Genomic DNA, 24,041 nt, shown 5'->3' on the forward strand with positions numbered 1-24,041 from the left:
CAGGGCAGGGTCTTCAAAAGAACCCTGAATAGGAAAAATAAAGATATTAAAGATGGAAATAGAGCTGTTTCCGAAGATGCAAGCAAAGGAGTTGACGTTTAACCATATAACCATATAACAATTACAGCACGGAAAAAGGCCAGCTCGGCCCTTCTTACTCTCACCTAGTCCCACTGACCCGCACTCAGCCCATAACCCTCCATTCCTTCCCTGTCCATATACCTATCCAATTTTACTTTAAATTACATTACCAAACCTGCCTCTACCACTTCGACTGGAAGCTCGTTCCACACAGCTACCACCCTCTGGGTAAAGAAATTCCCCCTCATGTTACACTTAAAATTTTGCCCCCTAACTCTCAACTCATGTCCTCTTGTTTGAATCTCCCCTACCCTCAATGGAAAAAGCCTATCAACATCAACTCTGTCTATCCCCCTCATAATTTTAAATACCTGAATCAAGTCCCCCCTCAACCTTCTACGCTCCAAAGAATAAAGACCTAACTTGTTCAACCTTTCCCTGTAACTTAGGTGCTGAAACCCAGGTAACATTCTAGTGTTATGAAACCAGTAACTGGTTTCACTTACCAGCAAAGATAGATATGTCAGTTGAAGTCCAATGGTACTATTTTCAAAAGTTTTATTAATAAAGGGGCACAAAAATTAAGGTTAATACAAACATTCAGATAACATGCGTCAATACTCAATCTAAAACGCAGGTACATTAATAATCACTCAGAAATAAGCTCTTTCGTTGTCTAGGGTATAATACTGAGTCCAATTGGAAATATATAAAGAGTCACTCTGAAGTCTGCAGGCTTTTCCCTTTTGGTTTCACGTGTTGGAGAGAGAGAGAGAGAGATTGTTAGGAAAAGAGACACTTGCCGTTGTCTTTATGAATCAAATCCTCAGCCTCAGAGGATTTGGCTTTCCTGGTGTTAAATAAAAGCGGTTTTCCGTTGGTTCTAGCCACAAACCCCGCATTCGGAATTTAACGCACGTGGCTTTCTTCAAAATGGCTTCCCGTTCCCACGGGAAGCGGTATCGTGCTTCTTGGTGTCTCCTTGGTGCGTCTGAGGGTCGTCCTCTTTCAGACCCTTCTTTATACTGCCTCACGGGATCTCAGGTGTCAATCAGGTTGCAGGTGATGCAATCTCTCTCTCAACCAGCCCACTTTGCCCGAGGGCTTTACAATGTCCCTGCGAGTGGGCACGTCTGCAGTTCCCAGGTGTCTCCTGAGAACAATGCCACAGTCGCCAGCTTTTGTCCCAGTGGAATGCGGTATCCAGCACGTCGCTGTCTTTCCATTTCCTGTGTCCATTCAGCCTGTCTCTCTCTCTCTTGCTCTCTCTCTTGGGTCATTGACCCCCCTTTCACTAGGGCTCTTGCAATTCTCACAAAGGAGGGGGCTGGTATCATAACACTAGTAAATCTTCTCTGTACTCCCTCTATTTTGTTGACATCTGTCCTATAATTTGGTGACCAGAACTGTACGCAATACTCCAAATTCAGACTTACCAATGCCTTGTACAATTTTAACATTACATCCCAACTCCTATACTCAGTGCTCTGATTTATAAAGGCCAATATACCAAAAGCTTTCTTCACCACCCTATCCACATGAGATTCCATCTTCAGGGAACTATGCACCATTATTCCTAGATCACTCTGTTCTACTGCATTCTTCAATGCCCTACCATTTACCATGTATGTCCTATTTGGATTATTCCTAACAAAATGTAGAACCGCACACTTATGAGCATTAAACTCCATCTGTCATCGTTCAGCCCACTCTTCTAACTGGCCTAAATCTCTCTGCAAACTTTGAAAACCTACTTCGTTATCCACAATGCCACCTACCTTAGTGCCATCTCAACGTTGCTCCACCTCCTTTTTTAAATAAGTAGGGAGAAAAGAGAGTGAAAATAGTGAGGAGGTATTCATGGGTTCATTGTCCATTCAGAAATCTGATGTCACAGAGGAAGAAGCTGGAAACAATACGCTCAGCATGTGTCTTCAGGCTCTTGTACATCCTACCTGATGGTATTATTGTAAAAAGGGCAGGTCTTGGGGGTCCTTAATGGTGGATGCCACCTTTTTTTGGCGTTGCAATTTGAAGCTGTCCTTGATAGTGGGAAGGCGACTACCCATAGTGGTGTGGGCTATATTTACAACTCTGCAGGTTTTTCTTATCCTGTGTGGTGAATCCTCAAAACCAATCGGAGATGCAACAAGTCAGAATGTTCTCCATGGCACATCTTTAGCATTCTAACTCATCACATCACTAGAGAAGGTGGGGCTACCACTGATTCCTCCAGTGGGATCTGCAGGTGTTGATAGGCAGCTTCCAGATCCAATGACCGGGAGAGCAGGCTAGCAAACATCTTGGCCTCCAGCAGGTGGAAAGCTATTGGTTCCCTGATTCAATTCAATCCAGGCTGGTCTGTACCTTAACTCCATACACCCGTCTTTCTGCCACGACTCTGAAGGTCTTTCCCAAGAAAATCACTCAATTGTTTGTTCCAAGGAAGGTCTGGTCTGTGTTTGGCAACATGCCTATGTTTTGCTCCATGCAGACCCACAGAGTGTACCTGTAACAAGGAGTAAACAGTGTTTATCATTGTGAAAGATTTTGTCCTTTCTCACAGATTCGACAATTGTGAATACTTGCCCTGTGACAAATATGCAACTTGTAACAGCACAGTGGGTTCCCACCAGTGTAACTGCATCATATTGTTTCTGGCATTTTCCAATACTGCCAGCCTCACCACAGGGAAGATCTGTGAATGTAAGGATTTAATATAACCACGATATAGAGAATCAATTCAATGTTGGGGTTGCCATTATCAACCCTACACCATTGTCCTTCAGATAACTCGAAGTAAAGAAGGATATTCTGTGCAAGTTCCACAGTAGGGTTATTGTGATGGACATGGATTTCATGACCTGTTGAGTTTCTCCAGGAGCAATTCTGTCCAGAATAGCCATCTGTAGCTGGCATGGTGGTTACTATTCTGATCTAAGATCGGAAACTCCACACGATCCAATGTCACCATCTGGGAGTAGGTTCAGTGAGGGGCTGGGAAATCCATGGGGTTATCCAGAGAGGGAAGGGGAAGAGATAGAGATAGACCTTGTAACTGAAACTGCCTCATTGTAGGCTCGTAATGAGTTATTATCACTGTGAATTCAGTCTCCGATGGTGATGAATGGAAAGGTGTGTCTTCTGTCACTATGATAGTGTGGTGAGTACTCATGGAACAACCAACAGCAATCTTGTCAGTAGGAAAGATGTCTTTGTGTTCCAACATCTTATCAGTTATTCTCTTTTCCCAATCCTCTGGTATTGGTGAGTCATCAAAGTTGACTGACTTCAATGTCAACTTTCCTAATAGAGGAGACTATTTCTTTCTTTTCCAATCTTTTGATTGAATTTTTCAAAAACAGATGCATAACAGCTTCACCCCACCCCCTCCGGTCTTCTCCTATCATTTCGCAATTCTCCCCCGCCACTTTCAAATCTTACTATTTTTCCTTTCGGTTAGTCCTGACGAAGGGTCTCGGCCCGAAATTCGACAGTGCTTCTCCCTATAGATGCTGCCTGGCCTGCTGCGTTCCATTGGCATTTTGTGTGTGTTGTTTGAATTTCCAGCATCTGCAGATTTGAAAAGGATCTGTGGAGTAAAGTAACTTGAGAACCCGTGTCAAGTATGACTCTAGCATAAATACCTTCAGTCTGTCTGGAGACGTCAGAACTTGGCCCCACTAAGCCTTCAGGGCCTTGACTTCTGGACTTCTGATTGGACCATCAGACCTCAAACATCAGCATCGATTCCAGGGCACAGCATTCACCAAACACCAGACCTCGAACACTGAACACCTATTGTGAATCCAGGGGCTCATTCCAGGAGGATATTACAGATCACCTTTTAAGACAACTTGTTCATTTTAGTGAGCGATGTCCCTATGACAAAACATTTCCTCAGTTGCAGCTGCTGTGGAGGAATTTGAATTCAGATTGGACCCGGGGTGCTGAGGCCTGTGGAGCAGGATCTGTAGTAGATGCAGCACTGTGCCTCCCTGATGCTAGATACAGGGGAATCTGTGCAGGAAATGGTTAATAACCAATGATGTAGAGTATGAGGAACAAAGATCTGAGAGAAGCTCCTGTGGGACTAAATACACCATTCACTTTCCAGTCAAGATCTGTCATCATTAACATCATCTTCACTCAAAGGGTGGAGTAAGAGTGGAACGAGCTGCCAGTGGAATTACACCCTATCCTCATTATCTGCATCTTCAGACAATACAGATTCAGTTATGCGAGGAACCTATTTCTACCAACTTCTCCTAATATGCGTCCTAAACTCACAGTTATGCGAGGAGCACTGCTTTCCCACCAATACAAGTCAGGTGGACAAGCCTCACAGTCTCACTCCCGCCAGTCTCGCATTGGTTTTGGCAATGTGTGGATGTGCGACCTTGCACTCTTAAACTTTTGCTGTTTTTACCTACGGTGCAGTGATTTTGTGCTCGAAGTATTTAACTGTGCCTCCTAGGCGTCTGATGTCAATTTCTGGGCCATCAGCCAAGCAGCAGAGAACCACTTTAACATTTGAAAAAAAGTTGGAAATTCTAAACAGGGCGCCGTCAGGTGAAAGTAACACAGCTCTGGGATGCTACTTCGGCCTGGGTGAGTCCATGATCAGAAACTTAAAGAAAAATGCTGAGAAAATAAAAAGTGCAGTGATTGATTCACCACAAGTGTCTTCAAAGATTGTTACCAAAGTGCATAACCCGATTATGAGAAAAAATGGAGAAAATGTTGAGTTTGTACATTGAGCATGAAACAAAGCAAAAAGCAACACTTAGTTCTGATCATCTTCGTGTGAAAGCTTTGGAAATTTATGGTCGCCTTTTTTTAGAGGCTAGTGAGGAAGTGTCAAATAATATTGTTAGCTTTAATGCAAGTACGGGATGGTTTTCTAAGTTTGTTAATTGTCACAGGCTTCACAACTTAGCCGTGCATGGTGAGCAAGCTAGTGCTGACCACAAAGCTGTTGGATGCTACCCTGAGCAGTTGCGGGCTATGATAGCTGAGTTAGGCATCACACCAAAGCAGGTGTTTAATGCAGACGAGACCGGGCTTCTTTGGAAGCGTATGCCGAAACGCACTTACATAAGTAAGGATGAAAAGACTGAGTCAGGGTTCAAGGCAGCAAAGGATAGATTGACTCTGCTTATGTGTTCCAATGCCGAAGGAGACTGTAATATGAAGCCTCTCTTAGGCTACGTCCACACTACACCGGATAAATCCGTAACCAAAGCTTTTTCTCTTCGTTTTTACCCTCTGTCCACACTAAAATGGTGTTTTCATCCCCCGAAACCGGAGCTTTTCAGAAATGCTTTCCAGGGTGGGTATTTTTGAAAACGCTGCTCGGGAAGATCACTGTGGACGGGGTAACCAGGGAAATCTGAAAACACTATCAGATGGCAGCGTGCTATTTCATTGTTATCTTGAACACAACCTAAAAATTTCAGAACAGACGGCAATGAGTCTGAAGCCAGAAGAGTTAGAAATCTACTCACTAAATACTTTGATCCATAACTTACTGAATAAATAAGTATACTCACTTTGCCCTGTTTTCTGTCCTTGCTTGTATGAAGGTGGTTTACCTATTTATGCAAGTACTTCTCTGACAATAGATGTGTAACAGTCGAATGTAAGATTGTATGGAAATACAAGATAACACTGATGCAGACATGTTTTACACATTTAACAAGGTGCTTTATTAATGCAACAGAGTTAGTCAGTTTTTCAACGTTCATCGTCAGCCAGGTCAATCTGTCCGTGAACTCCCTGTCGGTTGCCTCCGTACGCTCCAGTATTTTAATTTTTTTTACTTTTAAGTTCTCCTGCATGAGAGCCAACAGGTGTCTGTCGTTTTAAGTTTTTCTGGTCTGTAACTACACAAATGTGCACTTTCACGGCGAGATTTGACACCAAACATATTGCTTGTTTTCGGTAGATGTGTATTGCGCATGTGCAGTAGGAGGAGATTCACTGAAATCTCCGTTTCAATGTGGATAGAGATATTCTCAAAAACGCATAGTGTGGACACCTATCGTTTTCACGCAAAACCGGCGTTTTCAAAATTATCTGGTCTGGTATGGATGTAGCCTTAGATTACCATTCTCTAAACCCCCATGCTCTTAAGGGTTTGAGTACTATACACCCTAGTATGTTAACTTTCTATGATTTATTACATTGAATATTAGCTTAAATTGATGAAATATAATATGAATGTTACCTTGTGGTACTGCTTTTGTGTCGTATTGGTATGAAAATGTGAATAAATTACAGATAAAACATATTTAGGAAGCCCTCCAGAACACATCCCTATTTTCTCCATTTAAATAATTATTCACATTATGCATATTCACATTATGAGTTGACTGTGAGGAATGTATCCCCTGCATATAACGAGCCTAGGGTGTATTAGAAGAGGGGTCAATTTCAACATTTAACAGAAAATTTGAATACGTACATAGATGCGAGGGGTATGGAGGGCTATGTTCTGGGTGCAGGTCAATGGGGCTGACAGAATAACAGTTCAGCACAGACTAGATGGGCAGCAGGGCCTGTTTCTGTGCTGTAGTCCCCTATGACTCTATGACTACATCTGTGTTGGTAATATTTGTACCTCTCTTCCTCTCTACAACAGATGTGGATGAATGCCAGGATAAAAATGCGTGCGGAGTGAACATGACCTGTCGTAACTCCTTTGGGTCTTTTTACTGCGTCTGCAAAGCTGGATATCACCAGAAGCAGGGAGACACTCAGCTGGCCTGTACAGGTGATAATAGAATGATTACTGAGAGCTGAGAATCAGGACAAGCAATGCTGGAAACCATTACAGAAGTCCCCAGAACCTGTGCAAAGAAAAAGAATTTGTGCTAATGAAGAGTTTTAAACTTTGAAACATCAACTCCATTTCTCCCTACACAGTCTCTGACAAAGCTGCTGAGTTGTAGGTGTCTTGCTCTGGATTTCCAGAATCTGCAGAGCATCTTGTGTCTCTACAAGTTTCTGAGTATCACTGACTGTCAAGGAGACACTTTGGGGTGTGTAGTGGAATGTGAGGAATGAGGCTGGGGCTGGGTCAGTGTGGAGTGTGTCAGGGACAGTGGGGAATGAGGCTGGGTCAGTGTGGGTGTGTCAGGGACAGTGGGGAATGAGGCTGGGTCAGTGTGGATTGTGTCGGGGACAGTGGGGAATGAGGCTGGGTCAGTGTGGGTGTGTCAGGGACAATGGGGAATGAGGCTGGGTCAGTGTGGAAAGTGTAGGGACAGTGGGGTAGTGGAGGCTGTGTCAGTGCAATATGTGTTAGAGACAGAAGGGTTAAGTAGGGGTTAGTGGGAGTGGAGGCTGAGGCTCGGTCACTGTTGAGTGTGTAGAGAACAGTAATGAGTGAGGCTGGGTCAATCCTATTTTTTTTTCTATCTTCTATCGGGTGTTCCTGTTCGTGAGTGCTATTGTTAAGGGATCAACAGGCTGAGTCCTGGCTTCTGGCGTTGATCCAGAATTCTTTTTCCGAATCCCTTTCTGGGGCTTGCCGTTCCTGTTACCCGTTTTACTTGCCTGTTAACTGTTCTCTACAAAGGACGTAAACACTTAAGACAAACAGAGGCATACACTCAAAGACATACAATCATATTCTCCATATAATTTCTTTTCCATTGGCCAATGGATCCAGGTTGTAATCTTAAGGTCTCAGTTGCCTTCATTTTAACACCATCCTTTAATTGCCTTTGTTTTAATACCGTCTTTTAATCAGAGCTCTCAGGACTCTTCTTCCAAAGCCTGTCTTGTTCTGAGTCTGAACTCAGAGATGATCACTGGCTTGTATGGGGCAGCTCCGGTCCCTACCCCGGTCTGACCTCTATCTTTCAAGCAAGTCTCATGGGTGGGTATGCTGGTCTGGTGTTGATGATAAGAAAGTTTCTCCGATGGGTTCATTGGGATCACATGTCATAGGGATCCCATCCTCGTTGCCAGATTCTGTTAGAGAATTTAGTACTGATCATAGAGAAAGTAGGCTCAAAGCTAGTTACCGCCTTAAATTGTGAATTCACGGGCATGTCTCCATCAACATGAGGTTACAATTCAAATTTATACAGTAAATCTAATCACACGAGGTCAGCCGGTCTCCAGACACTGTTTCCACAATTTATACAATGTTAGTACCAATACAATCGGTTCCTCATTGCTCAGGGTACCAAATAATCACATTACCTCTCAGACAATTAGCACCTATATAATCGGTTCCTCATTGATGATATGATCTATTGTAAGACAGACTCATTCTATTTTTTCCTCATGCTCTCCCCACGGTTCGGCCAACCCCTAGTCTTCAAGCCCTTTCCTCCACATGAGGGTCATGAGGAGAAGAGAAGGGATAAGAGGAGAGCCAGCGTAGTGAATGGAAAAGAGAGAAGGGGGAGGGTGAGAAATTACTGGGAGTTTGAGAATTCAGTGTTTATGCTGTCAGGTTGGAGGCTAACCAGACAGAATATGAGGTGTTGTTCCTCCAACCTGAGAGGGCTGATCACTTACACATTTAACTGTTTTCATGGCTGTGGAGATGTTTACAAATTGTCCCTCCCAAACCAGCAATGAGGCCCATATCAACATTTCCACATTAGTGTGGCTTGTGCCAACATTACAAGTACAGTGCCAACCATGGTATCGGTTCCTTTGGGTGCCAGTGAGTGTGGGATTGGACGAGGCATCCACAGTTGTTCTTGAGGTCAGGAAGATGTGGCGTCGAGTCACAGTCCTGTGTGTCCGGGTCTGATGCTGCTCGTTGTGGGAGTACACCAGCTTGGAGTTACAGAGGTCAGCGCTTCCCTGTCTGATCGGTAAACAGCAGGAAGGTGGGGGTAGAGTTGGCAGGTAGACGCACTGATCTCTAAAATGCCATCTTCATTCCAGTGGATCCACTTTCCTGTACTGTCTCTGAGAAGCAGAACTCTACGCCGTCGCAGTGCAACTTGGATTATTCAGCAAACGCCCAGCAGGTATGAGAACTCACTCTGTTTCTCCAAGGCGCAAACTTAACTTCCATTATCCCCGAATGTAGATATGTTGGAATGTTTTCCATTGTTTGCAGTCCTCACTAGATGTATCATTCTTCCTGTGTCTGCCCTTCACCCTCTTCTACATTCATGTCTTCTTTTCACCCACCAGATTAAACACTGTTCCTCACTCTTTGTGAGAATATTCTGTCTAATTCCAGCTTGCTGATTTTGCATTAAAGCAAGTTGAGAGTGCTCAAGTTACTCTCTAGATGTGGATGTTGGTTGCTTGGCAAACATCCGTTGCTCATCTCGATTTGTACTAATCCAAGACTCATTCCTTTTTATTCTGATCACAAACAAGAAAAAGATCTGCAGATGCTAGAAATCCAAGCAACACACACAAAATGCTGGAGGAGCTCAGCAGGTCAGGCAGTATCTATGGAAAAGAGCACAGTTGACGTTTCGGGCCGAAACCCTTCAGCAGGACTGGAGAAAAAAGATGAGGAGTCAGAGTAAGAGAGTGGGAGGGTGGGGAACGAAAAACCCAAGCTGAAGTGGAGAGGTGAATTAAAGAGTTGGGAAGTTGATTGATGAAAGAGATACCGGCCTGGAGAAGGGGGAATCTAATAGGAGAGGATAGAAGGCCATGGAAGAAAGAAAAGGAGAAGGAGCACTGGAGGGAGGTGACGACCAGGCAAGGAGAAAAGATGAGAGAGGGAAATCAGAATGGGAAATAGAGAAGGTGGAGTGGGGGGGGGGGGGGGGTCATTACCTGAAGTTTAAGAAATCAATGTTGGATGCTACCCAGATGGAATATAACCTTCAACCTGAGTGTGGCCTCATCACATCAGTAGAGAGGACCATGGATGGACATGTTGGATTGGGAACGGGAAGTGGAATTAAAATGGAAAGTAGCCACTGGGAGATCTCTCTTTTACTGGCAAACGGAGCATAGATGCTTGGCGAAGCAGACCCCCAATCTACATCGGGTCCCACAAGAGGCCACACTGGAAGCACCAGATACAGTAGATGACCCCAGCCGGCTCACGGGTGAAGTGTCGCCTCACCTGGAAGGACTGTTTGGGGCCCTGGATGGTAGTGAGGGAGGAGGGACAGACAAATGGACAAGGGAGTCACATAAGGAGTGACCCCCACGGACAGCAGAAAGTGGGGGGGAAGGGAAAGATGTGCTTGATGGTGTAACCCCACTGGAGTTGGCAGAATTTACTGAGAATTATGTGCTGGATGCAGAGGCTGGTGGGGTGGTAGTTAAGGACATAAGGAGCCCTATCCTCAGTCGGGTGGCGGAAGGATGGGGTGAGGACAGACACGTGGTTGAGGGACGAATTGATAGTGGAGGAAGGGAAGACCCTTTCTTTGAAAAAGGCGGATATCTGTTTCATTCTGGAATGAAAAGCCTCATCCTGAGAGCAGATGCGGTGGACTGAGGAATTGAGAGAAGGGGATGGTATTTTTAAAGGTAACAGGGTGGGAAGAGTTATGGGCAAGGTAGCTATGAGAGTCAGAGGTTTGTAATAGACATCAGTGGATAAACTGTCTCCAGAGATAAGGACAGCGAGATCAAGAAAGGGGAGGAAAGTGTCAGAAATGGACCAGGTAAATTTGAAGGCAGGTTGGAAGTTGGAGGTAAAGCTAGTCATGGGTCCAAGAAGCAGCACCAATGCAGTCGTCACTGTAGTTTAGGAACGATGGGGAAGTGACACCAGTGTAAGCTTGGAACAGTGAGACAGCACAGTGCAGCAGCTGATATAGTTCCTGCCTTATACACCTGGTGTCCTGGGTTCAATTCAGATCTTCAGCACTGTCTGTGTGGAGTTTGCACAATTGCTCTCTGACCCTGTGGACTCTCCCAGGAGCTCCAGTTTTCTCCCACATCCCAAAGATGTGCAATTTGGTACATTAATTATCAGCTGTAAATTGCCCCTAGTGCGTTGTTGAAGGGTAGCATGTAGGGAATATTGTTGGATCTGGAAAGTGGAACAGTATGGCAGAGCAACAGGCCCTTCACCCTGCAATGTTGTGCTGAACTTATTAAACACCAAACTAAACTAATCCGTTCTGCCTACACAATGTCCATAGCCCTGATTCTCTGCACGTTCCTGTTCTTATCTAAGAACCTCTTAAATGTCTCTATCATAATGTAAAGAAAATATAAAGGAATGAGTTTAACATTAGCATCAATGGGAGTTTGAGGGTCAGCATCCACTCAGTGGGCTGAAGGGTCTGTTTCCATGATATCTGAATTTATGACTGAATTTCAACTTGATCAGCTGACTGTTGGTCCATGCCTATGGATTGTTTGGCCAAGATCTGTACCACAGTTCTGCTGGACCTTATAAAGGATATTTTAGGCCATTCCTTTCTGCTTTTCCTTGCACAGAAGTGTCTTTTTATTGACCCCGTGACCTCCAGTGAAAGTTGCCATCAGAAGTTGTGTTAGATTCACCTGTGAAGCCAAGGAGTTTTAGAGGCTTCATTTTCAGACTTTTTTTTCGGATTGCTTGTTACTCTTGATTATTTCTCTGTTTGGTTGTTGCATTATATTTAACTGTTGTCTTCTTCCTCTGCCCAGTTAAACTCTGCAGATATGCTGAAGTTAGCTGATTGCTACCGTGGTAAAATCTGTCAGAATTTCAGTGGGACAAACGATACCAAGGTAAGGAATTAGACGCCCAACAATTTTATCCTGGGGTAAAAGTGGTGTGTCCCTGAGGTGGAGAGAGTAAAGAGAATATTTACAAGGATATAGTCAGGAGGATTTTGACTGAGGAATGATTGTTAAAGTTAGCTTCCTTGGAGTAGAGAGCACAGAAGATATGTAAAGGTCTTTTAACATCCAGAAACATCAGTAACAATGGACCAGATGTATTTGGAAGAAAGTTGGGAAGGAAGTTGAACAGATACTTTCTTCCAGGGTAGAAACACCAAATACTGTAGGACAAGCATTTAAGGTGAGAGTGGGGAAGTTTAAAACAGATGTGTGGGACAGGTTTTTACACAGAGTGTTGGATGTCAGGAACAGGCTGCCAGAGGTAATGGTGTGAATAGTGGTGTTTAAGACACTATTCAATAAACACATGATGTTTCAGGGAATGGAGGGATATAGATCATGTGGAGATAGAAGAGAAATGGTTTTAATTTGGCATCATGTTCAGCACAGATATTGTGGGCTGAATGGCCTGTTCCTGTGCTGTACTGTGCTATGATCTATGTATTATGGAAAACAGAGCTGGAGAGGAGTAGATGTGAATGGAGGGAGTATGGAGTGTGGTCGGGGTAGGGAGAGCAGAACAAGAGGGCAGAATCTGAAAGTTAGAGCCATGCCTTTCAGGAGTGAAACTTGAAAAGACTTGTACACTCAGATGATGGCGGAAACGCAGAACACTCCTCAGTGACCCATCAATGTTGGGTCAAAGGTGGATTCTAGACCCACGAGGGATGGGTTTTGTTAACTGGAGGTAGTAACGGGATGGGGGAAGATCACCAGATGGAGTTAGGTTACATGGGTGTTACGGAATGGTGGAATGTTCTTACAGCACCTTTCTCATTGATTCATAGGAAATTCACAACACAACATTGCTCTTGCCCACACATTGTCTGTACTGGGATAGTTACCAAAGAATGATGGAGGAGGCAAAGGGAGTCCAAAACAGGTAGAAAAAGAGAAAGGGTTGAGAAAGTGGGAGCAAGGGAACAGAAGACGATGGAGAAAAAGAGGAAATCAAAGATGTGAAGTGAAGGGAGAGGAAAGGGGAGTTGTAATAGAAATGAGAGTGAAAAAGAATGTAGGTGGAGAAAGATTCAACAATTAGTGCAGTAGGAATAAAAACAGGAAGGGATACAAATCTTTCCATAAAGAAGGGAACTTTCAATAGCCCCAAGAAAATAAACAGTCATGGAAAACTAATAGAACTGCCAATTTTCAAAGTAAGTTTATTATCAAAGAACATATACATCACCATATACAACACTGAGATTCATTTCCTTGAAAACATTCACTGGAAAATAAAGAAATACAATAGAAGTTATTAAGAACCACAAATACCAAAATGTGACAAATTACCAACATGTTAAAGAGAATAAATTATGTAAATAATGAAAAATGTAAATAAATAATACTGAGTAGTAGGGTCCTTGAAAGAGATTCTTTTGGTTGTCGAGTCAGATCAGTGTTGAGAATCACAGAATCACTGACATGTCATGAAATCTGTTGTTTTGAGCAGTTGTACAGTACAAAACATAACTAATTATTATAATAATTTGACAGTCTTCATTTTTAATGGGCTCTATTGGATTTCTTTGTTTTGTGGCTACCTGTAAGGAAATTAATTTTAAGGTTGTATATATTATATATTCTTTGATATTAAATGTACTTTGAACTTTTAAATTATTATAAACAAATAGTGCAAAAGTGGAATAGTGAGGATCACGGACCATTCAGAAATCTGATGGTGGTGAAAGAAGCTGTTCCTGAAATGTTGAGTGTGCATCTTTAGGCTTCTCTATCTCCTTGATGGTAGTTATGAGAAGAGAGCTTGTCCTGGTGGTGATGGTCCTGAGTGATGGATGCTGCATTCTTCAGGCACTACCTTTTGAAGATGTCCTCAATGGTGGGAAGGGTTGTACCCATGATAGGTCTGGCAGAGTGGACAACCCTTTTCAGTCTCGTTCAATCCTGTTTTTAGAGCCTCAATTCCACGCAGTACTGGAATCTGGCAGAATTCATTGCATATAACTGCTGGAAGGTTTGGTGTCATAGCAAATCTCTCAAACTCCTGATGAAGCATAGCTACCAATGTGCCTTCATGATCACATTAATGTGTTGGGCCCAGAATAGAATCTCTAAGATGTCGACACCCAGGGGCGTGAAGCTTCTCACTCTTTCCACCGCTAGCCCCTAGCAAAGTTTAAAAGAAGCTGGATAAACTCAGCCAGTCTGGCAGTATCGATGGAAAGAGAAACCAGTCAACATTTTGTGTCAGTCACCCTTCCACAGAACTGGGGGAAGAGCAAATGGAAATTGCTGGACTCTGCAGGTCAGCCAGCATTTGTGGAGAGGGAAACAGGATTAATGTTCTTGCTCAATGATCCTTCATTAGAAAACCAGCATGTTCCATTTTTTTCCCAGACATTCAACATCTGTAGTATTTTGGTTCTCAATTGATGAGGTGTTCATTTTCATCTCTAGGATATAACAGCATTTGTAAACGATGTTCTTAATAGTTCGCGGCTGGATAGCATGCAGACCACTCAAAGGCTGGAGATGGCAACGGCCACAGTGGACCTCTTGGAGAACATGGCAATGGCGATTGCCCTGAAACTACCCAGTTCAAAGGCAGAGACCATAGAAACAAACTCTTTTGGTAAAGTATTGGACACTGAAAACATTGACCACTGGGGCAAAGGTCCTCAAAGCTAGTTATTGGGTCTGCAAAACTAGTTTCAAGTTAAGGAAAGGGAATGTGGTGATTACTTTCTCAATAATTAGCTGGTTTTGAAAATGATTACATGTTGGCTCTTGATAGAAACCTTTGTTTAATATTTCTAACGCTTAAAAATCAACCAAGCTAGAGGAAATGTGGAAGAAAGAAAAATGCTCGAAGTAGTCGGTAGTTCAGGCTGCATTTCTGGAAAGATAAATAGTTAATGTTTCATGCTGAAGAGGTTAACCATTTTTCATTCTAATGTTTCTGCCTGACCTGCTGAATTTACCAACATTTCCAGCTTTTATTTCTGATTTGCTTTGGAAGGCTGTGCTGAAACATGCCACATCACTGATTGTGAGTGTCCACTCTCATGTGTTGCACATGTTACCCTCACCCTCACTGCTGCCTGTAGCTCACAATGTCCAGGCTCCCATCCAGTGCAGATCTGAGAGGGTGCCACCCTGTCAAAGGTGCCTCATTTTGTATGGGACATTCTGTCATTTGCTCAGTTGGTGAGAATACAGGACACTATATCATAGAAGACCAGGAGAATTCTACCAAAGGTCCCGGACAAGATTATCCACAAACCCTCATTCACATTATATAATGAGCTATTTAATTTACTTGTGACCTCACTGTCTGCAAACAAACTACTCCAAAGTATTCACCCACAGTGTAGTATCATAGAAACGTTGTGCAGAAGGCCATTCTACCCATTGAACCCAGGGACATTACAGTCTGCTCATCCCCTGTTTCTTGATAGCCATATAATTATTTTCTCTCCAACACTCCATGTGTTCTCCTATTTGAAAGCTCATGATGAAACAGTTCCACTTCCCATCCATGCAGTGGGTTCTGAGACCACTCACTGTGTGGAAAGGCTGTCTCTCCTGGCACCCCTGGTTCAACAATAATCACCTTTAAATCTCTGGTTTTTGGTTCTCCACCCTTCTTCAATGGAAGACCATTCTCTTCATTAACTCTGCCCAAACCATTGCCAATTCTGAAGATTTTTATCAAATTATGCCTCACCCTTCACTGCTAAAGAAGAACAATGCCACATTCTCTGGTGTGTCAATGGATCTGATGTTCCTTATCGACTGCATCTTCCTGCTTTATCTTCTCTTCGCTCCCTCTAAGCATGGTAACCAAATACAAGGTAGTTCAATTATCCTTTATAGAGGTTCCACCATACATCAAAAATAACATCTAGAAGGATGTTTTGATGTTGAGAAAAAGACTAAAATCATGAAACTTCAGTGTAGGTTCTGTGCTTGTGATATGGGAACAGGAATCCTCACTATCTCTGGTAAGGAGTCAAGATCACTGTCTGTGCCAAGGATAAGAAGTGTTGGTAAGATATTAGACCTGGTGAACTAACATATTTGAGCCAGAATTTATCATTTTACCTGCTTTTGATCAGTGCCCCCAGAGGGTGAAGAACATGCATGAGTATTTTCTCTCAGTTCTGTGGGAACTTGAGTCTAATTGCTTTCTTACTCCAATAAGCTAACTCAGCCTAAGAAAGCCCAAATTGTATCCATCAGATGGGATTCTCAGAAAGCCTGAACAAGACCTTGCAGAGAATTATTGTTCATAGAGGTAGAGGTAGAGAGGGAGAGAGGGAAGAAAAAAAAATGAGGACATCCCTTTTGCCTCTGAATGCTTCACCTTATTGTAACTTTCCTCATAGTTCTTACGGTCAAGGTGCCTGAAAGGAACAATGCAAGTGGAGACCAACTGGTGAAATTGGAAACTCAGAATAATTCCTTTGAGATGAACTGGAAAACCATTGCTGGAGAAAATAACACTGGTAAGTTTTCTGTCTCTTTCCCATGCTTGTGTACACGGTATAAGAATGAGTTTGGCCAGTGATTTACGGACTCATTCACAGGGGATGTTCTACCTTGTCCAGGTTGTTGACTGAACTATTACTCTGTGGGATCAGTCTGTGTTCCGCTACATCAAAATATGCTGCTGTGTTTGATCTTATTGTGTAAACCTCGGTGAAGACAATTCTGCCTTGAGTAGAAATCAAACGTCGTTTAGAATGAGCAGTGTTTGGCCATTGATTTTAATCTATGTGTAATCAACATTAAGATCAAATTTATGGTATAAAACTCTGTATTAATCTAAGACAACTCAGTATCAGACTGACAGATATTTGCTAAATTCAAGATATCTGCTCATCTGATCATGGAGTAGGTCAACATGAGATTCAATAAAATGAATGTGGGAATGAAAGGGTTAACATATGAGGCAGTTTGATAGCCCTGGGCCTGTATTCACTGAAATTTAGAAGACTGAGAGCAGATCTCACTGAAACATATCGAATATTCAAAGGCCTAGAAAGTGTGGATGTGGAGAGGATGCTTTCTGTTGTGGGAGTGTCTTGCACACAGAGCACAGCCTCAGAATAGAAGGACATCCCTTCAGAATGGAGATTAGGAGGGATTTATTTAGCCAGAGGGTGGAGAATCTGTTGAATTAATTTGCCACAGACAATAGGATGCAATCTCACTGGCTCTCCAATTGGCCTTGGATCACCTGAATAACAGCAACACTTACGTCAGGCTGCTGTTTATTGATCCCAGCTCAGCGTTCAACACAATCATACCTTTAATTCTGATCAACAGTCTCCAAAACCTGGGCTTTTGTACCTCTCTCTGCAACTGGATCCTTGACTTCCTCATTGGGAGACCACAGTCAGTGCAGATTGGAAATAACCTCCTCCTTGCTGATAATCAAGACTGGTGCACCTCAGGGATGCGTGCTTACCCACTGCTCTACGCTCTCTACACCCATGACTGTGTGGCTAGGCACAGCTCAAATTCTATCTATAAATTTGCTGACAACACAACTATTATTGACAGAATTTCAGATGAAGATGAAGAGGTGTACAGGAGTGAGATACAGTGGAATGCAAAAGTTTGGGCACCCCGGTCAAAATTTCTGTTACTGTGAATAGAAGTGAGTAGAAGATGAACTGATCTCCTAAAGGCATAAAGTTAATTTTCAACATTTTAATCAAGATTAGTGTATTATCTTTGTTTTGTATTAATTTTTGGAGTGAAAAAAAGGAAAGGAGCACCCTTCAAAAGTTTGGGCGCCTCAAAAGATTTGAGCTCTCAGATAACTTTTACCTAGGTCTCAGACCTTAATTAGCTTGTTAGGGTTGTTCACAGTCATCATTAGGAAAGGCCAGATGAGGCAAATTTCAAAGCTTTATAAATACCCTGACTCCTCAAACCTCGTCCCAACATTCAGCAGCCATGGGCTCCTCTAAGCAGCAGCCTAGCACTCTGAAAATTAAAATAAATGATGCCCACAAAGCAGGAGAAGTCTATAAAAAGATAGCAAAGAGTTTTCAGGTAGCTGTTTTCTCAATTCGTAATGTAATTAAGAAATGGTAGTTAACAGGAGCAGTGGAGGTCAAGTTGAGGTCTGGAAGACCAAGAAAACTTTCTGAAAGAACTGCTCGGAGAATTGCTAGAAAGTCAAATCAAAACCCCCGTTTGACAGCAAAAGACCTTCAGGAAGATTTAGCAGAATCTTGAGTGGTGGTACACTGTATTACTGAGCAGTGACACCTGTACAAATATGACCTTCATGGAAGAGTCATCAGAAGGAAACCTTCCCTGTGTCCTCACCCCTCAAAATTCAGTGTCAGAAGTTTGCAAAGGAACATCTAAACAAGCCTGATGCATTTTGGAAATAAGTCCTGTGGACTGATGAAGTTAAAGTAGAACTTTTTGGCCGCAATGAACAAAGGTATGTTTGGAGAAAAAAGGATGCAGAATTTCATGAAAAGAACACCTCTCCAACTGTTAAACACGGGGGTGGATCGATCATGCTTTGGGCTTGTGCTGCAGCCAGTGGCACGGGGAGGATTTCACTGGTAGAGGGAAGAATGAATTCAATTAAAAACCAGCAAATATCACACCGTCTGTAAAAAGAGGATGGATTCTACAACCGCATAATGATCCTAAACACACCTCAAAATCCACAATGGACTACCTCAAGAGGTGCAAGCTGAAGGTTTTGTCATAACTATCATGCTCCCCCGACCTAAACATCATCGAAAATCTGTGGATAGACGTCAAAAGAACAGTGTATGTAAAATGGCCTAAGAATCTCACAGAACTAGAAGCCTTTTGCAAGGAAAGAAACCCACAAAAATACAACTGCAGATGCTGTGGATCAAAGAATACGTACACAACGCTGGTAGAACTCAGCAGGTCAGGCAGCATCCATGAGAAAAGAGTAGCCAACGTTTCGGGCTGAGACCCTTCATCATGAATGGGGGGGAAGAGTGGGCCGAAGCCCAGTAATAGAGATGGGGAGGGGGTAGGGCCTAGAGGCACCAGGTGGAAAACCAATCAGAGGAACGATAAAGGGGGGAGGGGGAGGGGATAAGCATGAAAGAACTGTAGAGATAAAGAAGCAGAAAGTTGAAAGGGCAGAGAGGCAGAGAGGGACCTGGGATAGATGGAGGGGGAGGGAATTACCGGAAATTGGAGAATTCAGTGTTCATACCACCAGGCTGGAGTCTACCCAGACGGTAGATGAGGTGTTGCTCCTCCAACCTGAGTTTGGCCTCATCATGGCAGTAGAGGAGGCCATGTATGGACATATTTAGATGGGAATGAGAGGCAGATTTGAAGTGGGTGGCAACCGGGAGGTCCTGTCTATTGTGACAGATGGAGCGGAGGTGCTCAACGAAGCGGTCCCCCAATCTGTGTCTGGTCTCGCCGATGTAGAGGAGGCCGCACCGGGAGCACCGGATGCAATAGACGACTCCAGCAGACTCGCAGGTGAAGTGTTGCCTCACTTGGAAGGACTGTCTGGGGCCCGGAATGGTGGTAAAGGGGGAGGTGTGGGGACAGGTGTAGCATTTGCGCTTGCAGGAATAAGTGCCAGGTGGGAGTTCTATGGGGAGGGACGTGTGGATCAGGTAGTTGCAGAGGGAATGATCCCTGCAAAAAGCTGAGAGGGGTAGGGAGGGACAGATGTGCTTGGTGGTGGGGTCCTGTTGAAGGTGGCGGAAGTTGCGGAGGATAATGTGTTGGATCCAGAGGCTGGTGGAGTGGTAGGTGAGGACAAGGGGAACCCTGTCCCTGTTGTGGTGACGGGAGGATGGGTTAAGTGCTGAAGTGTGGGAAGTGGAGGAGATGCGGGTGAGGGCATCTTTGATGACAGCAGAAGGGAAACCACGATCCTGAAAGAAAGAGAACATTTGAGAAGTCCTGGAATGGAAAGCCTCATTCTGGAAGCAGATGCGGCAGAGACGGAGGAACTGGGAATAGGGAATGGCATTCTTGCAGTGGGCAGGGTGGGAAAAGGTCTGACTCCCATAACTATCTTGACTATACAACAAATTGGCCTAATTCTGCACCTTTGTCTTATGGTCTTATCTTTCCCAGAAACGCACCATTTTCTGTGGACCTCCAGATTTTGAATCATCCACAAGACACAGGTCAGGAATGTGATAGACTCCCATTTACCCGGAAGAGTGTAGCTTAATCAACACAAATTAACTTTCCACGATAGGGCAACCCACATGATGGTCTCCTTGTCCATCCCCATTGACAGCTGATTTTAATACTCAAAAGACTTACAAAGCGCTACTGCAATGGACATGTTTTGTGTTGATCTGCCTTTATATCCAGCTGCTGGAGTGTTTCTGTGATGTCTCTCCACATTCACCAAAGGCTGATCTATTATCTCCACAGAGTTTCAGGCCTTTTCCTTAATTGTATTCAAAGACTTGGAATCCCTGCTGAACCAAGAGGTTAAAGGCGGCCGTCCATCTCAGAACAATGTGTCATTAAACTCCAAGGTGATAGCCGCCACCATCAGCAACAAGGCCATCAGCTCTAATCGGAAGGAAAAGTTCAATTTGACTCTGAAACTCAACCAGGTTTGTAGATACAATCTGTGATGTTCCCCAATTGAAAATGAACTTCCTGCTAAAAATGGGAGGCTGAACAGGCACAGATCCTGGGTTTAGGTATAACATTTCCATGGAAACTGGGTTTGGGCCATTTCAGGTCAGTTTATGGTGGCCTTTCCAGTCACCATTACTCAGGGACAGTACAATGGGGCCTGATAGAGGAAGTGGAGATCCCTCACCTGAGAGAGAAGGGGGAATGTTTAGAGACTGGTGGTGAGACACATCAAAGGAGGAGTCCCTTGCTGTCATTTCTCAGGTCATTGAGTAACTGGTTACAAAGTACAACCACCATTTCATTGAAAGGAAAATACCCGTTTCTAAAAATGAAAATGAAATGAGAATATTTTCAATAATGGTTAAAAGAATATGTTCCTATCTGGAAACAGGAAAAGGAAGATGGTGAAGAGTCAGAATGTGTCTATTGGAATAATACCAAAGAGAGAAGTGTCTGGTTATCTGATGGTTGTGAACGGATCCATTCCAATCAGACCCATGTAATCTGCCAGTGTAACCATCTGACAAGCTTTGCTGTTTTAATGGCTCCAGTTCAGATTGAGGTAAGAAATCATTCAATAGAAAAATCTGTAGTCAGATGAAAAGGGGTGAATGAAGAGAGTCAGAGTGAGAGAGACACAAACACAGAAACAGACCCTTCAGCCCACATTCGCCATGCTGATCATCGAGGGTCACCTACATTAAAATTTGTTTTGTAGCTTTCTATATACTGGTGATACAAATCCTCATCTAGATGTCGCTGAAATGTGGTGATGCACCTGCCTCTGTCACCCCCTCAAGGCAGTGTGTCCCATTGGGTGAAAACAATCCTTCCACAAATCCCTTCAAATTCCTTACCCCACCTGCTCAACCTCTGCGACTGCATTTCGACATTTCATGACAGTTTCCCATAGTGCGGAGGAAGACAGGATAACTGCCAAATGTTGGTAAGGGGCTTGTAAGAGGAGGAGTCGCTCTGTCACCATTTCTCAGGAAATTACGTAGCCTCAGTTTCAGAGAACAAGTCCAGAAGCTCACTCAGCAGCACTCTAGCTGTGGTCTACACAATGTTGCTTAAAGTTTACCATTTCCTGTCTGTACTGTACTTATATTTTATTCCTTGACTAATGCTGGGAATTAACCCATGCTTTCTTTACTGCCTTAGCGACCTTTATTTCCACCTTTGGGAATACATTGACTTGTACACACTGTTCCTCCACACACCAGGTCCTCACCATTTATGCTGTAATTCCTACCCTTATTACAGATAATTCAAGGACCACCGATGCTGCCTAACCCGCTGAGTTCCTCCAGCAGATCAATTATTGCTCCTACCTTTGTTAGACGTGCCAAGGTTATGGTACGGTATTAGTTATGGGTGGCACTGTAGCGTTCCTGCCTTTATTAGTTGTGCCAGGGATACAGTACGGTATCAGATGTGGGCAACACGGTAGTGTAGTGGTGAGCACAATCGCTTTGTACCACCAGTGATCACCAGTTGTGGTTTGATTCCCACCACTGCCTGTAAGGGGTTTGTACTTTCTCACCGTGACTGCGAGAGTTGCCTCCGGGTGCTACGATTACCTCCCACGTTCCGATGACATACGTTTGGGTTCGGGTTAGTGAGTTGTGGACATGCTAAATTAGTGCTGGAAGAGTGGCAGCATTTGTCAGCTGCTCCCAGCACGATCCTCGGTCTGGGTTGTTTATCAACATAAAATAACACATTTCACAATATGTACTGATGTTTACATACGACAAATTAAGCGAATCTTGCTTTAAGCTTAGAGATTAAGGGATCAGAATCGGAGATCCTAGATTGTCAGGATCTAGCGATAAGTGGTGGAGGGGTGTATTGATGGGTTGTATAAAGAGAAGATGGAGGAGCCATGTGTGGAACAGAATCACTGACACAGGACTGTAGGGGCTGGACATCCCATGAGTGTGAACTTGCAGTAACTCTGTCTAATGCTGTCCCTGGAGACTCTATCACAGCCGATTACTGAGCGTGGTTCCCCACTTTGTGCTTGCAGATTGACGACAGGCACTGGGAGGTGATCACCTACATCGGCCTCATCATCTCCCTGTTCTGCCTCGCTGCCTCCATCGCCGTATTTGTCAACTGCAAATCCATCCAGAATGCTAACACCAATCTCCACAAGCACCTAAGTATCACCCTCTTCCTGGCACAGTTCATCTTTCTGATCGGAATACGGATTAAACAGCCGGTAAGAAATCCAAATTACCACCTCTAATTCTCAGATGTCTTCTGAATGTGCAGTTAGTCAAATTCTGCAGCAAAGCAAGACTTAATGTGGGAGTGGTGGGATCTCAGTCCATGCTCTCCCACCACTCTCCTCTGGTGTCCTCTCCTTCCGTTGGCCCATCATGACCAGATCCTCATTGCAATGGTGGCCAAAGCCTCCGAGCATTGGAGACCCTCCCCTTCCCCACAGTCTTGTCAACACAGAACGTTGCCCTTTCTCTCCCTCTGCCCTCCTGCCCAATGACCTCACGGGACACATCAAACCTCCCCATTCACATTCGCCCTGGGGTGCAGTGGATTAACCGTGTCACTGAGTTTCCCGGTCACTGGAGAATGAGTGACATCAGCACACTTTGCAGATCTGGAGCTGCAACAAGATATTTTGTAAAAGTACCGAAGTTGTTCTAAGTTTATGGACTCACAAGAGTTTGTAAACACTGGAAACCTGGAGCAAATCACAAAGGAGCTGGAGGAACAGAGGAGGTCAGGCAATGTGAAACGTCTAATGTCTGTGTCCCTTCATAGATACCTACTGACCCTTGGAGTTCCTCCATCTCCTTTGTGTATTATTCTAATTGTATCACTGAATTACTACTCATTAATAAATCTTTGGTGTGTATCACCACCGTGTTCTTTATATGTTTGCACATTATCTCTTCCATTGTGTACATGTGTTGGTGTACTGGTTTATTTCAGTGTCTCTGTGTTAGTATCTCTGAGTTACACACACAAAACGCTGGAGAAACTTAGCGGGTCAGGCAGCATCTATGGAGGGGAATAAACAGTTGAGATTTCAGGCTGAGACCCTTCATCAGGATTGGAAAGGAAAGTGGCAGATGTCAGAATCAGAGGGAGAGGAGGGGGAAGGAATACAAGCTGGCAGGTGATAGGTAAGATGAGGTGAAGGGGAAGGAGTGTGGGTGGTGGGGAGTGTCAGGTACGAATACAGCAGCTGGGAGGTGATAGGTGAGATGAGGTGAAGGGGAAGGAGTGTGGGTGGTGGGGAGTGTGGGGTACGAATACAGCAGCTGGGAGGTGATAGGTGTAAATGTTAAAGGGCAGAAGGAAAAGGAATCTGATCGGACAGGAATGTGGAGCTTGGGGGAAGTGGAAGGATGGGAACTAGAGGGAAGTTATGGGCAGGTGAGGAGAAGAGAAGACGTAAGGGGGAGCTGGAAAACGTTGTGTTTCGCTCTGTGTTCCAGTTCCAATGTCAGTCCGTTTCTGACTCTGTGTTTTTCACTGTGTCTGTGTGAATATCTTTAGCTGTGGTTATCTCTCTCTGTTTCTTTCCACTTGTC

At 43.9% G+C, this 24,041-nt stretch overlaps 1 protein-coding gene across 1 annotated transcript in view; it reads left to right on the forward strand.

Moving 5' to 3' along the window:
• The window catches only part of LOC140739658 (adhesion G protein-coupled receptor E3-like), an 81,942-nt gene that overhangs the window by 40,930 nt on the left and 16,971 nt on the right, over positions 1 to 24,041 (forward strand). Inside the window, exons 7-15 of the mRNA XM_073068032.1 lie at positions 5,007 to 5,182; positions 6,725 to 6,856; positions 8,995 to 9,080; positions 11,674 to 11,757; positions 14,290 to 14,464; positions 16,221 to 16,340; positions 20,260 to 20,447; positions 20,867 to 21,037; positions 22,508 to 22,702. Coding sequence (XP_072924133.1) covers positions 5,007 to 5,182; positions 6,725 to 6,856; positions 8,995 to 9,080; positions 11,674 to 11,757; positions 14,290 to 14,464; positions 16,221 to 16,340; positions 20,260 to 20,447; positions 20,867 to 21,037; positions 22,508 to 22,702 — 1,327 coding nt within the window. The remainder of the gene's footprint in view (positions 1 to 5,006; positions 5,183 to 6,724; positions 6,857 to 8,994; positions 9,081 to 11,673; positions 11,758 to 14,289; positions 14,465 to 16,220; positions 16,341 to 20,259; positions 20,448 to 20,866; positions 21,038 to 22,507; positions 22,703 to 24,041) is intronic.

This window comes from Hemitrygon akajei, chromosome 16 (genome assembly GCF_048418815.1).
Source record: "Hemitrygon akajei chromosome 16, sHemAka1.3, whole genome shotgun sequence".
Classification (NCBI taxonomy): domain Eukaryota; kingdom Metazoa; phylum Chordata; class Chondrichthyes; order Myliobatiformes; family Dasyatidae; genus Hemitrygon; species Hemitrygon akajei.